At 42.0% G+C, this 18,657-nt stretch overlaps 1 protein-coding gene across 2 annotated transcripts; it reads right to left on the reverse strand.

The window, feature by feature from the left end:
- Window positions 1–4,251: 4,251 nt before the first annotated feature.
- Window positions 4,252–4,864, reverse strand: LOC308082782 (ubiquitin-conjugating enzyme E2 K-like; the record flags this gene model as incomplete). Of its 2 annotated transcripts, none has more annotated exons than XM_080424793.1 (2): window positions 4,252–4,455; window positions 4,639–4,864. In XM_080424793.1, 2 exons carry the CDS (start codon window positions 4,852–4,854, stop codon window positions 4,252–4,254), a joined length of 420 nt encoding a protein of 139 aa, XP_080280919.1. The 2 variants fall into 2 exon arrangements, with proteins under 2 accessions (XP_080280919.1, XP_080280918.1); XM_080424792.1 differs by having other exon boundaries at window positions 4,252–4,638; window positions 4,792–4,854.
- Between the last annotated feature and the right edge of the window lie 13,793 nt (window positions 4,865–18,657).

The raw sequence follows: 18,657 nt of genomic DNA on the forward strand, positions 1-18,657 counted from the left end.
ATTTTCCATAAATGAAAACATTAAGCTTTAATGAGCCAATGAATATTGCAGTTTTATGAAAATTATTCGTCTCTCCCTAACACATGCAGACTCACATTTGTTTGAAACTTTGCAGTAATGTAGAGGGTCATTCCAAATATCACTGAACCCAATCTTAATCCAATTGGCCAAAGGGGGGCGCTATAGCAATTTTTAGAAAACGCAAACTTTAAACAGGTAAAAGTCATGCCTCGTTTGGCCTACAGCCATGAAACTTGCTTACACATGTGCCTTGACTCATGAGGAAAACAACTATCACTTTGACCAGTAAGCTCCGCCCTTTTTTCCGCCATATTGAGCAGTTTGAAAAACCTTTACACCAAGGATATCTGAGCAATTTGCGTGAAACTGTGTCATCTGTGTGAGCTCCTTTTTCACCGGACTTCATTTCAATGGCATTGCACACAACATGACTGTATCAAATAATACTTGTTCAATTGTTAAAGGTATCATGACATTCATTTTCACTTTTTTTATTTTCAATGTTTTATTTGGGGTTTTATGACCTCAATTACACCCAAAAAACCTGAACTTAGAACATTCAGTGGATTTTCTGTGGTCTGGGGTTTTCTGAATAATTAGGCTGAAAAGTAATCTGAGCTTGGCCCTTCGACAGTGAGGTCACAGTCGATTAATCCCGCCCACTCTCCTCCTCGCCCCTCCCCTCCCCTATCCTTTCCTTTGGGGGGGGCGGAGCAGAGGCGATGATTGACAGGAAAAATCCCTCACCAGCGACACCCGCAGGCAAAGATTTCTTTTTTCATTGCAGTTGAAAAGGCTTTAGAAATGTGAGAGAAAAAACACCTGCCATTGATCACTGGAATGGAATTTTCACTTAAAACTTTTTGTACACTTTTGAAGGACCAGGACAAAGACTTTGAATGTGGTGTAAAAGTGAATGTCATGATACCTTTAAAGATAACATGAAATGCTTTTTTGAGACTGGTTATTTTCAATGTATGACGTTCTTCATTGTTAAAATAGCCGATCTACGATCTCACAACTTTTTGGATAGCAACGCTTTGTGAGCTTGTAGATCGGCTACTTTCACTAGTTTTGGTACCGTGGAGACAACACATTTCTCTATTCTGTAACACAGTTATGAGTTCATTCATTATACTTTCAGAGTTCAGAATCAGAATCAACTTTACTGGTTTACTGTTGTAAAGTGGGTGAAATGTCTGTGTTTTTTTGTGCAAACTTTGACATTTGTTGTTGTTTTTGAAAGAGATAAGAGTGGGTCAGGGAAAGGGAGAGCAGGGAGAAAAAAAACACCACATTAAATATGCATGTCAAAGAGAACATGAAGAAATCAAGTTATCTACATACTGTATACATACACATGGCATAAGACCAGCAAATATAGTATGTATATGAGGTTAAAGGGATATTTCACTTTCAAACATGTTTCAAACACATCTGCTCTGGCTTTTGTGAGCACCTCAGACAGTTTTTTAAGTTGCTTGATTCAGTATTTAGATATTTGATATTCATTTTTTCAGGCACACCCCTTCCTATAGCCTACAAACAATTTTGTAACTCTTGTTTGTCCTTCTAATACGTGAGGGGGTCGTATCTTTTCAATAACTTTTTTCATTTATTATTTATTTTCAATTGTTTTCATAATAAATACTTTCATAAAAAACACACGGCACCCTCACGTATTAGAAGTATAATATCAGTAGCCAGAACCAAGAGCGGGTGTTTGTAATGAATCTAACATGGTTAAAATGGAGTTTGAAGTTACGATGGGTTTGTATAGGAAGGGGGTGTGTCTGATAAAATTAATATAGAAAATATTAAAAATATTAACATAGAAAATATCTAGATACTGAATCAAGCAACTTAAATACTGTCTGGGGTGTTCACACAAGCCAGAGTAGATGTTAAAATGACCTCAAACATGTTTGAAAGTGTAATATCCCTTAAGCATAAGGTGCGAAAGTGTTAACATGTACATCGGTACAGTAGGTCCACATGGCATGTATGTGAGTTAAGTTAATGCTGAGGATTTCACAATGTAAGAACCCCCACGCATGCACATACGCACGCACGCATGCACACAATGTCTTCTTATTTTTTATGTTGTCTTGTGTTTGTTTGATACTGTGCCTTGGTACATTTGTGCACTGTCATGGCTTTGTGATTGTTAACACTTGACCACTTTGCTCTCGTTATCTGTGTTCGAGTGTGACCAATTGTGACACTTCTGTCTAAAATTCTCTATTTATTTCCTATTATAGAACTTCATGCCTCTTTCTTACCATCTCTGAGTACGTTATATCATTTTATATCATGCTGTCCTCATTTCTTCTCACTCGCTCTGGTCTGGCCCCATTTCAATCACACCACTTAAAAGAAATGTGAGAAACTCCGCTGTTTGAACAAACTGCATGTCTTTGGTCCTTTGAAGCGTGATGTTCAAGCACCTCTGATGTCTCAGCACATCTGTCATTCTGTCCATCTAATCCTCGTCTCGTTCTTGCTCCCAGTGATAGACAAACTGGACCCCAGTACTTGAGTCAAAGCATAGATACTCCAGGTCAAATATTACTCAACTACAAGTGAAAGTTGCTCAGTCAAACAGTACTACAGTAGGATACTACAACACTACAGTACCGTAGTACTGTTGTCCACTGAGCTTCTGTGTTATAGCAGGTTGGTTTGGCCCCAACAGCATCGAATATTGAATAGGCCTGTTATCTGGTAACAGAGGAATTCCAGCCTCAACACTGTAAATGTCAGTTCATACAAGACATTGTGTTCTGTATATTGCATGGACATGGTCAGCTTGATTATTGCCAGACCCAGGGGGTCGGCCTACAGGAGGCTTTGTCGGTCGGTCTGTCCCTCTTTTCCTACCCAGCCATTCAGATTTCAACCACTAGGGGTCTGGCAGAACCAGGTCTCCTGGTCTTGTTTTCTTTCCAACACACTTCTGCAATGGGTCTACTCATAACCACACCTCCTGGTAACCAAGTCTATGCATCTCTTTCACACAATGGAGCAACAACAGCAAAGGTATTCTAATGACATTTTATTCATTTTTGACATTTGGCATGCACACCGACAGAAGTGGGCTTGGCGATAGCTGAGTGAGTGCCCACACCAAGCGATCTGTTGACTCAGTGCCAATTGAGTTGCATACTGATAGGGTTGAAATCAGTTATAATGTGTTTCCTAATGGCACATAGTACTTGACAATAAATGTTGGCCGAATGGCTAAATGCAAAATGGGGTTGGTGGCATAAAAATAAAGCACCGTCCAATAATGAAGTGTCATTTGCAGAGTGTTGAAAAAAAAAGAGAGGTGACATGGTCCAGGTTCTGATCGCCTCCAGCTGTATTGTGTGAATGAGTCAGAGTATCTTCAGACTCAGATTTTCAATGATAAATTCTACATCATCTTCCACTTATATTAGCCCTTTTGAGGGCCTCTAACCTACAGTATGGTTATGGTTAGAGGTGATTGTTCTGTACAATAAAATAAAAATAAGTTAATAAATACTCTTCTAATGCAACATCCAGAATCAGTCATGTGACTGCTATAGAACTGGATGAGCCTTTTTAGCATGTTTATAGTTCTCTCTATAGAACGGGTGCCAGTAAAGTAGAAGCAGTAGTTGTTTCGAGGCCCCTCAATGTATGATAACATTTTGGGGAAGATCAGACATGGGAAGATTTGACATCCAGTATGAAAAAGAAAAAAACACAACAAAAAAAAAAAGAGCATTCCAGTGGTTTGCGAGATTAGCCCCAGACTCAAACACACTAATCTTTCACAACAGCTGAAATCATTCAGCTGCCATCCACCCAAATGATTATTTCCACGATGTATGTCTGTATACTCTCACACCCGGGCATACCATATTGACAAAAACAGATCATAACCTGCTCGTGCCCTGACGGCACACCTGCCTTGGACGTGTTTTTTTCCCCCTTTTATGTTGAGTTTACATGGTCCCCATTATGTGTCACGTAACTCGGACCACACTGAACAGTGAAAAGCGATGCTACAGGGTATCCAGTGCGTTGACCCAGTGACACTAATGGGGTCCTGGCCAAGCGTCAGTAAGTGACGAGTTGGGAGTGAGAATGTGCTTGACGATGTGGTTGGTGGGCATTTCAATATAAAGAAATGGTGAAATGACAACTGGGAGGAGCTGATGCTGTTGATGAGGGTTTCGGGCATCGTCAACCTGGCATGGGGTCTTAGTTGCTGAGGAGCATCTCTGTCGCTGTTTTCACATCCCAAGATTTTGTAGACAAAGCCGCTATCACTGTATTCTTTTCAAAGCCCATAGCACAGAGTTTGTCTATTTTCTGCGTGTAGTCGGGAATGGAAACAGGAGAATCTGCGTACACGTGAGACCACAGCCTTGCCGTCTGACAGAACATCTCTGGGTTCTGCTTGTACTGGCTTGCTACGACTGCATCCTGTGGGTCATCTGGTTCAGCTGCAGCAAGGAGAGCTTGTAGAGATAACAGCACTGTCCTCAGAGACATGGCAGCCGTCCACTGGTTCTTTAAAATGTCCAGACATATGGCTCCAGTCACAGAGCTGATGTTTGGGTGCCATATCTTAGTTATGAACCGCACCTTTGGTGGGTTAAATGGATAGGTTTTGGGGATTTGTATTTCGAGCTGGTACCTTCCACCTTCATATGGTGTGTCTGGTGGACCCGCAAACTCCCCTCTCAGATCGGTGAAGTTCTCATCCACTAAATTTACCTTTATCTGGTTTTTACTTGTCTCTTCACTTTTAAGAACATCTTTAATCTCCCGTTTGATCCTCTGGACCACAATATTAGCCATGGCTTCTCTCCTGTCCCAGAATAGGGTTAATTCTCCCCCGTTGTTTGTGGTGGATCTTCACTGCTGCCTTTCTCTGGGATCTCAACGTATCTTCCTTCTTTCTACCTGTTTACACCTCAAAACCGCTCAACCTTGAAAAAGCAAATTAAGTTTTATTGGTTGTATGCACCGCGTCAGTCTCTATAAATAGTGGAATGGTAGTACAGTTATATATTGAGACAGTTTCAATTGCGCTATGAAATGCACGCACTAATGAATGATGACACCATGAAATACTACATGATGTCAAATACTCAAGTATTTGACATCATGCAATATACGTATGATGATGTCATTAAATACTCAAGCTAATCAAGAGAATCAAAAGTTATTTATTACGCAAATACCTGCGTGTGTGTGAGTGTGTCCCAGCGTATCACGAGAACCGTCCGACCGATTGACTTCGAACTTGCCTTGCATGTGATGTCATAGTGCTGACTTCATAGTCTGGCCTCGACTCCGTATTTGGGAAAGCCTGACATAATTCCATATGGGCATAAAAGAGACACAAGACAGACATACATAAATCTCCATATATGGGCATAAAAGGGCCCCAGACAGACAGCCAGACAGACAGACAGACAGACAGACAGACAGACAGGCAGGCAGACAGGCAGGCAGGCAGGCAGGCAGGCAGGCAGGCAGACAGACAGACAGTCTGCGAACTGGGGGACATCGTTCCCAACGGGCATCGACCTAGTCTCAATGCGCAAAATCTCTGTGTGTGTGTCCATGTTTCCCTCGCGTCCCTGTGTCCCCCACATATCTCGAGAACCGTCCCACCGACAGTCCTCAAACTTGCCATGTGTATCGCTGAGGACCCAAGGGACCGAGTGTGAAGTCGGTTGGATGGTTGGATGGTTGGATGGTTGTCCAGAATCATATTTATAAACTGCAAATCTCCATATCTGTCCGTCTGTCTGTGTCCCTTTTATGCCCCTATGGAGATCTCTATCTGTCTGTCTGTGTCCCTGTATCCTTCATATCTCTCTCACTCTCTCTCTCTCTCTCTCTCTCTCTCTCTCTCTCTCTCTCTCTCTCTCTCTCTCTCTCTCTCTCTCTTGTATCTCCCTACAACAACACTTACAGAGGAATCTCTCTGGCTTTGGAGCTAATGACAATTTCAGCAACAACAGAACATCAAAGAGCTGAGAGTGGCAGAGGAGATGGGGTCTGATTGTTTTTTTTTATACTGATCTGAAAGTCTCCATCATCTCCCACATCACAGACAGTAAACAAACATCACAGACACGCTACAAGACCACAAATCAAGCAGCAGACAACAAATCCACCAGATGAAACAAGAACATATTAATTATTCATGGTGTCTTATTAGGTGGACCTTCTTGTGGTCCTTGTTATCAGTGATTGTTCAAGTGAATATGAATAAGAGCAGGAAATGAGAAGGGGAGGAATAGAGAAAAAAATAGATACAGACTCAGAGGTGGGAACAGACAGGACGAAAAATGGAATGAGACAGAGAGAAAGACGACAAAGAGTTCAGTGAAACGATGAGGGTTGATAAGTGATGGCCTCATCTGAAAGTGTAAGAAATACGAGGACGGAGGCGTTTTCATGATTCATAAATGAAACAAAGACTTATGCTTCAAAATGACATCCATCCAGCCAACCTGCGATGAATCATTGAATATCTCTACAATACACCCCAGAACAGCACTTTGGCTGTTCTAAAATGTGCTTTTTAAATCCAATTGACTAGAAGATCACTCTGTACAAGGAATATACTTTTGGCAACCACAGATTAACTACTATCCTTCAAAAAGCACCCGTTCATTTTGTGAACAGTACATTTAGTCCAACAGTTCATTTACAGTGAATAAAGGTGTCCCTCTGTTGTATAAAGTAGGGATTCTAAACCATGTGGCCCGGGCCCACTGGTGGGCCATTGGGATATTGCAAGTGGGCCCCCTATTCATTGGCAAAACACTAAGATTGTATTGATGTTATAACGTTAATATAAACATTTAATGTCAAATGTATGTCATGGTATATTTACTTTAAAACCTTGAAAAATGTGTTTTCATTGTGATACATGTAATTAGGAACTTAAAAGTATACTACTGTATGTTAGTTCCATTGATCCAAGCGGATTTCGAGATTTTCAAGTGGGCCCAGAAAAGATAGAACCCTGAGCAAGACGCCTAACCCCTAGCAGCTCCTCCCTGAGCACCACTGAGCAGCCATCAGCTGGAAGAAGCTGATTAATAAACACCTACCTTCTTCTGTTTACCACATGAACCTACCACAGTGTCCCTATTCTGGGCATGTCATAAAAGGTGAAAATAGGCAAACATTATCAGAACATGGCCGAGATAAAAGCTTAGAACATCGCATTGCAACTGTTGTGAGCTTGTAGATAGTTTCGGTGAAGAGGTAAAAAGGACCGGACCAATAGACCCCTGGGGTAGGCTAAGCGGTTGAATAGGGTATAATTTTTTATCACATGTAGTGTATTGCAAATGAGCAATGTTCACTATGCAAACACGGGAGAAAAAGATCATGGAAATAAGAGGGGATAAGAAAACATTTGAAACCACTTCACTTCCCACCTCCAGTGAGTGACAGCTGTCAGTAATAAAGCAGTTGTGGTACTCTGTACCTTCCAGTAGATCCTCAGGGATTTGAAGAAAAGGCCACAATGGTTTTTTATCAGATTCTGTATCACTGTGGTCGGTTGGTATTTAGGAAGATAGAACATAATACATTTCTCACATATTTTCCCCTCCAGCGACAAGATTTGTATCATGAGCTTTCGGAAGCGGAGCTGTTCAGGGAGATAGGGAGCGCATGAGTGAAATAACATAGTAGCTCATAGTACAATATTCTGTGAGGTCGCTACATCGGTCGCTGTATACGTAAAGGCCATCTCTACAAGGAAATAGCCTACCATACAGCATGATCGCTTCAATCACGTCCATATACAGTATAATCAGATGTCTTTCTGGTGTAATAATCATAGTTATGTAACTGAGACTGCAATTATTTTAACAATTTCTAATACTATGTCACAATGATTAGATATTTGATGCCATGGTTTGTTTTACAGTAGTTCATGTTAATCTCAGTAACACAGAGATAACCAGTGTCGTGTGTTTATACTAGCAGGGTAGTGAGAGTCTTTTCAATCTTTAGTTAATGAGCTACAGTACAGTACAAGATCTGCAATTTTGCACCTGTATGGTACTGTACCTGACTGAACTGGCTTTGATGATACTCCATTCCCCAGTATCCACCCTCAAATACCAGAAGAAAACATTTCTCTTGCCGGAGGGAGGTTGCAATACTATCCAATCAGAGGGAGAGCACTTCAAGGAGAGGAAACAGGTCAGAGAGTAAGCAGGGCTGCACCATTAAGAAATAGCCTCTAAACTACATCTGACAATACCGAAGATTGCAGCGGAGGCCAATTCATTGAGGTAAAGTGGCCATTTGTGGAGGTAGAGCTGGGAATAGGTGTTGCTGAATTGAGAGACCTGCAGGGAAATATACAGACCTGCTGTCACTTCACTGGTAAAGTCTGGAGTCCAAACATCCTACCTGAGGGACTTGTAGCTAGCCCAATGCATGTGCTCATACATGCTAACATATTTGAATATGTTGTTGAAATGTGGAAATGTGTTGCAATATCACTGGAGGCAGAAAAAGTGTGATTCTAAACAGTACAAAGCAGAATTAATTTAGAGGAGAGAGAGAAAGTAGGCACGATCTCCTGTTTACTTCCTGAGACACAGGAGGAAGCTGTGAAGTGTGTCAGGGAAACACAGCTGAACTCTTAAACGTAGGCTTGCTGGCTCAGCATTTCTCTTGTAAAAGGTTGTAGCATTTGGTTTCTCTTTTGCACCCCAGTTCAAATTGACTTTTAAATTGACACAATATAGCACTTCTTATTATCATTACACATGAGAGCATTACTTTATTAACTTTCAGCTGATCCTTTATGCAATCGAGGGACTCTCTTCCAGACAGAACAGATGTACACGTTGTCAAGGTGGTGCGACGCCGATGAGATCTGTTCTTTTTAACAAGAGACAAAGTTGAACTTCTTCAACTCGGTGAATTTGGTTTCACGTTGGGTGAGTCAGTTTGAAGTTGGATATTTCCTGTTGCCTTTTATGGTATTAAATGGGGCGTGGGACAAGTAAGCCTTCCCGGGCCATGAGGCCCATAGGGCAGGAGCCTATCTCCTGTTTCCTTAGCGTGAGGCAGCTTGATGTACAAATACATCCCCTGTACATGACGCTATGTCGCAGGGATCTTACCCCAAATCCAACCCTTGATGCTGAGTGCCAAGCAGGGAGGCATTGAGTGCCATCATTAGAGTCTTTGGTATGATCCGGCCAGGGATCGAACCCCGACCTCCCAGTCTCGGGGCGGACACTCTAACCACAAGCCACTGTGCTGGTTGCGTAGGACAATACCAGTGGCGAAGCGTACCAGAATGAACCGGACCTTCTCAGGGACGACCCACCCTAAAGGGTGGGTCGACCATGAACCATGGACAATGGACGGTGGACATCACAAACGTAACATCCGGACTTTGCGAGGCACATCGTTGCTCCGATCCGCACCAAACTGAGGTCTCTTTGTGTGCGTGCGTGCGTGTGTGTGTGCTTCGTACTACGTCTATCAGCGTATTTTCAGTGAGAGCACTTTTCATCTTACTCCATCAGCTCTGAGGCATAACAGAGACTGCTGGAGACAGTATATTGGCAATCACACAAATCTGCATTCACCTCAATATTTAATGAGCTGCGCAAATTAGCTATACGAAGCGATCTATCGAGTCTTTTCTGCCCACAGTGCACACGTGCAGGCTGGGCACCTTGCAGAAAGCTTATGTTACAGCTGAGCCAACACTACTAGCAAAACCCATTGAGACACACAGACACACCACACGCACATGCACACACGCACGCACACACGCACATGCACAAATAAAGCATTCACGTATGTGTGTGTGTGTGTGTGTGTGTGTGTGTGTGTGTGTGTGTGTGCGTGCGTGCGTGCGTGCGTGCGTGCGTGCGTGCGTGCGTGCGTGCGTGCGTGCGTGCGTGCGTGCGTGCGTGCGTGCGTGCGTGCGTGCGTGTGCATGCGTGTGCGTGTGTGTGTAAAAAACCTTAACCGATGTATGGTTTGAAGGCGTGGTCTGTAGTGAAAGTGTGTAGTTCTATGACATCCACATATGATCAATATTGTTGATGGCTACTGTACATGGGACATGGGACAATGTGTCTTTCTGCTTTGCTGATTATCTCTTTCCCTTCCTGTACGAGAGAGAGAGAGAGAGAGAGAGAGAGAGAGAGAGGGTGCATGTGCACGTCATGGTTGTGCACTCATGGGTAATGCAAGGTGCATGCAAGGTGTGTGAGACAAAATAAATGCAGTGATGAAGCAGGGAGCAGACTTGTTCCTCTTTGTCTGCTGTTCAGCCAGCCAAAACTTCATTATGAAACTCTATCAAAGTAGTTGTCAATCCCCCCCCCCCCTCTCTCTCTTTCTCTCTCTCATTCTGCCCCACACCCTTTCCCTGATCCTCCTCCTCTATCTGTCTCTCCCTGTCTTCATCCCTCTTTAACGTGCAGCCTCTCCCGTTCTTGGCAGAAACCCGTTGCTCTCCGTCTCACCCATCTGTTTCCATTCATTAGGACAGGATCCACTTCTCTGCTCAACTGACACCCTTTCACATCATGCTGCACAATGTAATTAAGCAGGGTAGGGGGCTACACTGTTCTACATTGTCTGTTCAAGCCGCACGGGTCCATTTTTACATTCTCAGAGATTAGACTCTCAGGGTTTTAACAGTGTAGAGGTGATGGTTCAGACCAGCCTTCCCTAATCTTCCTCTCAACATCCCTCAACATTTGTTGTAAATGATTAGCGCGAACACCACTGTGCTCGTGTGAAATGCCGTCTGCATTATTATAAAAAAATAATTTCAGGCTCACGATAAGCAATGATATGTGAATCTGTCATAGTCTTTGTCTATGGGACCAAGACCCAACAGGCAGAAAGAGAGACACAAACATATTTCTAATCAGGCTTTGATCGTGACCACCAGCTGATCTCACAGACGGGTGAGAGAGCTGCCCTGGGGTAGAGGGGCAGCTTGTGACTGCAGGGGGACTCTGCAACACACACATACATATGCATGCACACATGCACTTGCGCGCACACACTTGATTAATGTATTTGTGTCCACATAAATATAGAAATAAAAGGACATAAACAGTAGGAGTGCAATTAGATAATGTGACTGTACTGTAACAACTACTGTATTGTATTACTCATCGCTTATGTAGCCTACATTTTACTTGTTTACTAGTACTTTAAAGGCAATTTTCAAACATCTAATACAAAACAGTATCAACACATGTTCAATTGTTCAGTGAGTAGTTCAGTTCACAGCCAATAAAGGCCTTAATGAAAAGCATATTACACTAATTGAGGCTGTTGAAGCCGTCTGTGGCTATAAGACATTCACCATCCGAGTGGAAGATTGTTTAGATTAATGGATATTTTAAGCAAACAAGACAGACAACTGTCTGCTTTCCCTTAGACTGTCAATATCTTTCCTTTTGTATGGTACTGTGCGTGTTGTTGCGTGCACACACACACACACACACACACACACACACACACACACACACACACACACACACACACACACACACACACACACACACACACACACACACACACAGGATAAAAAATTACAGCTGCTCTCATCAGCAAAACGTGTGTGTGTGTGTGTGTGTGTGGGGGGGGGGGTATCCGTGCGTGCGTGTGTGCGTGGGAGTGCGTATGTGTGTACAGTACCTGAGGCACTGACCAGACACTCTGTGCAGAGAGGACTGAGTGTCTTGGAGAGTCCCTTAAGTAAACATACAATGTGTTCATTATGGATCCACACGTAAGTAAACGTGACCCCTCAACCTTCTGGACCAATGGAGATGGCAGAGGAGTGGAACTCTCCCACTGCGCCACCAGGTGGGGAGAGAGTTCATGTTTCCTTCAGTGGAGTGATTCAGAATAGGCCATAAGGTGAACCATGAAAAAGTGAGTTTTCATTCCCACGTCTGGGCACTACTTTTTAAATGCATTTGCATAGATAAGACCCTTGCGGACTTTGGGTACCTATTTTTATTGTCTAATCTTATTTTGAAAAACATTTTAAAATAGTGAAAATACGGTACGGTACACACTACACAGTACACAATACGGTACACAGTACAATATGTATTACAATACAGCAATGTGTTAATGTCACAGCATGTCTCATGAGCATGTCATCTATGTCATCTTGCCTCTCTGTCATCTATGGTGCTTCCTATGGTGCTTCCCTGTCTTCTATGCTGCTTCCTATGGCGCTTCCCTGTCTTCTATGGTGCTTCCTATGGTGCTTCCCTGTCTTCTATGGTGCTTCCTATAGTGCTTCCCTGTCTTCTATGGTGCTTCCTTCTCTTCTATGGTGCTTCCTAGGGTGCTTCCCTGTCATCTATGGTGCTTCCCTGTCATATGGTGCCTCGCTGTCATCCATGGTGCTTCCTATGGTGCTTACCTGTCTTCTATGGTGCTTTTTAAAGGGATAGTTCACCCCCAAAATGACTTTTTTTTCTAATGATTAGTCACCCCATGGAGACTTGAATTCAGGGATATTTTTTTGTTTTTGTCGCATTCCTAAGCCAATAATTTGATGACCGGCAGTGGTTCCGGTAGGAGACTCGAAGAGTCACCTTTGTGTCTCCTACCGGAACCGCTGCCTACCGGTCCGCTGGTCATCAAATTATTGGCGTAGGAATGCGACCAAAAAAATAATATCCATGAATTCAAGTCTCCATGGGGTGACTAAGTGATCGCTTCCTTGTCTTCCATGTCTTTTATGGTGCTTCCTATGGTGCTTCCCTGTAGTAAGCACCATAGATGACAAGGAAGCACCAACAACAGGCTACTTGAAGTGAGTACTTACAGTACTATGCAGCCATATGTTTATGGTGTAGCCTGTAGCTGAGACCTTAACAACTGCTGTACATCTCCTGTTGGTCGTGGCAGATATTTATTCTGCCACTTTTTTACAAGTTTGGTGTCCCATGTGGGAGACCTTGGTTTCAAAGTCTGTTCAATTTACAATGGAGGATTTTGGTAAATTGCAGCGCTGGATTGCTGTTAATTCATTTGGGGCCTTCAAATGGACCTGGAACAAATCCAAATGGAATACTAACCCAATTCCTAAAGAGTGGCTACTGTCTACACATAACTTTAGAACAATGGGCTTCCTTCTGTAGAAGTACAGAAGCAAGGGGGGTCGGGGGCAGAGAAGCTTGCTGCAGGTATTTGTCATTGTCATCGGTGAGGAGGCCCCCGGTCCAGAGAATAAATCATTGTTAGGACAGACTCCAGCAGGTACATTTCCCCGCCCTCAAACTTCTTTTATCTTTCTTAAAAAGGGAGAGAAAAAACATAATTTAAACAAATCCCTTTAGTGTATAATGTGTGCTTTAGGCTTAAATATGATCCTAATAACATTTCATGAATGAGGCCATATGCTTTTCAGTCTTGAATGGCCATATTAGTCTGGCATGGCCAGACTAATATGGCCATGCCATGCCATATTTATATGTGATTAATCCGCCCCATATTTGCGTACTGAGCCCTGATTGGTTTCCCACAACTTAGGAGGCAGCAAAATCCAATCACAACCAAGCGGGGCCAGACCAAATCTGACGAGGGCATTTTTTTATTTTTGCACTGGCAGATTCGTCTGGTTTCTAGGCTATGTCAGTCTGTCTAGGGTACATAGTATTGTGTAGACGACCTAGCTATCTTGTAATCTTTTCTGGGTTTCAATGTTTTGTTTAAAAAAGCATGAGCCTGCAACTTAAACAACCAGTTCTGTCAGACAGTAACAAATAAAGTGAAATATGAATGCAAAAGGTAAAGGTTTGAACCTTCGTTGCCACAGAGTGTTGCTCTTCCTCCTTCTGTTCCATCTGGCTCTTCATCACAGGATGTCCATTATGAATAATGAGGCATTCTAACGGAAACCATGACATTCTGTCTACCGCAGAGGCGGCCAATAGAAGTGCTGGTAGAGCTGAACAAGGAAGTGCAATCTGTTGTTGCTCGGAGGAGAGTGGAAGTTGCTGATTGACACAGATAGCAAGAAGATATTGTGCCAGACATATTATTAATAAACCTTAAAACGCCACTGTGTGCTTTTACAGATGGTTATGTAGTGTTTTTCATGGCCCTAATTAGTCCTTTTTTTTTGTTAGGCTTTAAGAGGAAATGTTTGTATGTACAAAGTGCATAATTAATAAGGTAAGGAACTTGCTGCGGGCAATCGGCATTAATTGGAGCAACAAATTCACATCTACCACACTGCTTAACACTGCTATCACATGTCAATCAGCATCATATTTATTTTGCATGATGTGAAAAATATTTGGAATAGAGCTCCTTGGCCTACTTTTCCAGCAGGGCAAGAAATAGAGAGAGGGAGAGAGAAATGCCATTCAGTTCAAGCCCACATCTGATTTACACAACATACATTCATAAATGTCAAAACATGTCCCGCACACTTGTGATGCGTGCATGCCTGCACACAGTTAAATTATGTCTCATCTCAAAGGTTATGTAAAAGGGGGGGTAACAATTTTAACAGCGATACGATACGCATCACCATACATGGTTGACAATACGATATATGGACAATATTGGTTCATTTACTGTATAGCGATGCAATACGATACAATGATTTAAAATCAATACAGTAACTATTTATCCAAAAATTATATAACAAAATGATACACTGGCAAATACATAGACATTTTATTTGACCAAATGCACGCACGCACGCACGCACGCACGCACGCACGCACGCACGCACGCACGCACGCACGCACGCACGCACGCACGCACGCACGCACGCACGCACGCACGCACGCACGCACGCACGCACGCACACACACACACACACACACACACACACACACACACACACACACACACACACACACACACACACACACACACGGCACTGGTGCGAACAGCCCAACGCATAGTCGGAGGTGAGCTTCCCTCCCTCCAGGGTAAACGAGAGACGGTACGTGACAAAAATGACAAAAAATTACTAAAAGTGACAAAGTGGAACTTTATAGCATTACAGCACGCTCATTTGTGTGTTTTTGAGGAAGATGGAGAGTTGTATGATAATAATAATGATAATATTCACTTTATCATAAACGATTAAGTCAATGCTGCACGTCTCTGAGGTAAAAAAGTTGACATAAATGGCTAAGTGAATTATAGAGTTACAGTACCTTAAGGTCAATGTCATGGTTTAACAGCCATCAAAACTGTTCTGTGTGGTGACATTAAAAAAGTAAGAAAAAGGCAAAAGAAAACAAATTTCTGAATTTCAGAAATTCACCATGTTCTTATTGTATTATTACTATCTCAGAATCAGTATTTATTGCCACATCACAGATTAGATGGTGTTTTGTCAAATGTTAATTAATTTGGATAGACTCCAAAAGACAGCACTTTGCCCAGGGCCACTGCGAAAATGTATCCCTTCTAATGTGAAGGAAACAAAAAATATCAGTTTTTATGTAAATCCTTCACCTATACGTGTATTGGACTGCTTTGACATTGCACTGGCTCCAACCTGTTAGACTCACCGAACTGTGGCCAGTGTGCCAAGCCAATGTGCCAGTTCAGTGGGTGCCACCTTCCCAGTCTCTGATGCCCAGGTTGTGAGTCATTGATCTGAGTAAATCAATCATTGGCACGTCCATCTCCAGTCCACTCACAGTGGATCACCATCTGTTTGTGTGTGTGTGTGTGTGTGTGTGTGTGTGTGTGTGTGTGTGTGTGTGTCCTATCCTCATTATCCATAGGTCCCGGCCTATCAGCACACACTGGGTGTTTGCCATCTGTGCCCTGCTGCCAAATACACTGCATGGTACCCTGTTTGTGCGTGTGTGTGCGTGCGTGCGTGCGTGTTTGTTTGTTTTTTAACAATGCGTGTTTGTTTTATTGTTTTATTTTAAAAAAATGCCACAGGTTTTCTTGCCAGATGACAGACTTATATCCATTGTACTGTAGGTGTGATAATGATTGTGACATTTATTCTACCTGAAAATGTGAAGAAAACCAACCGTTTCCTCTTTTCAAAGCCACACTCATGGCAGACATGTCTCCATACGACCATTTTGGTTTACATAATGTATCTGTGCAACACTCACACTACTTCATGTGCTGTATGCCATGCCTCAAGACAGCTTTGCTGCCACTTTTGCTTCCCAAAACCACACTCCTCTGTGAAGTTTAGACAGGAATCAGAGGATTTAAGGCTCATGTTTCCTGCTACACTACAACCTGCTTATCATTCTTGCACAGCTGTGTCTGCTGAGAGTACTCCCCCCATGTTGCCGGGTTCATTTTGAGTTAGGTATTTGTAGTAAATGCTGATGTGATCTGAAGAAGAAAGAATGCTGTTGTTTGAAATCATGGCCTTCAAAGTACACAAGTAAAAATGAGAAGTAAGCCTCACGGTACAGAACTTACCTGATACTACCTGATACTCTGCGCTCTGAAGAACTTAGAGTGCTGTAGTCTTACATGAGAAGAGCACACCTGTTTTTTTGTTTTGTTTTTTTCATTGATTGAATACTTTATTAACAGTTTGCAAATACTACAGTGGTACGATTATACGCAATTCATCAATACATTTAAAGACATACAATTGATTGATTGATTGAATACTTTATTAGACAGAAATGTAAACAGCACTAGGTACAGTTAGACATTTGGGCTAAAAGGATAACACAAAAAAAACGTTTCCATTGTGGTCCTATGCATTCAATTCATCAACAATAACATACAAGACATCATCAACACTAGTAGCAATAAACGTATATGTACGAAAAACAATTAGGGGGGGCAGGGGGGTGGAGTTCCTGGCTACCATTTGAACATGGATGGCAGTAAGTCACTAAACAGCTCAAGTCCACAAAAAAGAATAAAACAATGATGTACAGTATATACTATTCAGATTCAAGGCTAGGAGCACCATTGTCCATATCGTTAGCTATTATATGAATCCCTCAAATGCAATGTCCTACATTTGCACTGTTGCAGGCACAACAAGTATAATGTCACACAAATCATTGTTGTAGAGTGTCAAACCATTCCATACGCCCCCTGACAGCTAAACGTTGGAACACAAGTTGAACCATTATTATATTGAAGATGTATCAGACATACATCTTCCTTTTCTGTAGCTGTCCAAGGTCCAATTAGGCCTGGGTGCTGAAAGGACAGCTCCATAATAACACTTTACACTTGATCTGGGAAATGGATTTCCTGTGGTTACATACAGTAGGTTGCTACAGTATATCAGGAATGAACAGAAATCTGCACAGAAATCAGCCACAGTGATACGAAAGAGAGCAGTGGGGAGGCGGCTAGAAATCCTTTAACTTTATAATCCTTTCTAAGGCCTTGCAGGTCTCTCACCTGTAGATCTCAATGTACAGTCAACTACTGAATCCCCATCTTCAAGGAACATGGACTTCTCCATCAGCCCTGACACTGTAGGCTATATCCACAGAATTAAAGGGGAATTTTGCCCCACGTTTTTAATTTTAATAAATGTAATAATAAATGTAATAATAAAGAAATCTAATATTTTAAAACAAAATGGCAGAAACACATATTGTGCATAAATGTGCATGGCTTCAAGTTAATCCCATGAAGCACAACATTACATCATTATGGTTATTCTTCTTCTTCTTCTTCTTGTTATTATTATACATCTTGAGCTGTGCCGGGTTGTCTTAATATTTTCCTTATGCTTTGGTCTAAACACACTCTAAAAGCAGCTTCAATAAAACCGTTAAAAGAATGAGATTTCTCAATCAATACGATTCTGGCAAACAGCAAAGGCACCTTCATTAGGCCCTTATAAAACACATATTCCCTGTCAGGATACGACTCAGAGTATTCCCCTCCCACAGGGGATTTCATTGGCCTCCATTAAACTTGATTAATTAATTGCCCCTATACCTTGGTAATAAATGACCTGCCGGAGACGAACATATTGATAATGATAACCCATTTACTTAAATGAAGAAACAAAGTGAACTTTAAAATGACTGCTGGCAACAACAGACCAACCTGATCCAAGGTCTAGACTACACTTTAGAGAAACAGTTGCTTTTTAGACACATTTAGTTAATAGCTATGACTCACATATTGATTCCATTTCTGTTGCCATTCTGTTTAGTATTAAATTATTTAGCATGAAGTTATGGACTTGGAAAAATGGGGGGGGGGGGGGATACACCATATGAACAGTGGATTTCTTTTTTCAATCAATCAAGGCTCCTCCTAAAATGACACAAACAACTTCTGCAGATATACATTCAAAGGATTTTCTTAATTAACAACACATTAACACCATATGAGGCAAATCAGAACACCCACAGAGATGTGTGGTTTGTTTGACATTACATGGGTGATCAAACGTACAACTTTACTCGTTGGTTAAGTGGCTAAATGTAGTGCCTTCAATCAATGTAACTGCTTCAATTAATCCTCACTTCAAGCTCTGAATTACATGTTTTTACTTTAAGTACAAGTACTGTACTTAAGTACAATTTTGAGGTACTTACACTTTATTGGAGTATTTCCAATTCCAATTTTCAATGCTTTTACTTCTACTCCACTACATCTACAAAA

Source organism: Gymnoscopelus braueri, assembly GCF_963280865.1.
Source record: "Gymnoscopelus braueri genome assembly, chromosome: 1".
Taxonomy (NCBI): domain Eukaryota; kingdom Metazoa; phylum Chordata; class Actinopteri; order Myctophiformes; family Myctophidae; genus Gymnoscopelus; species Gymnoscopelus braueri.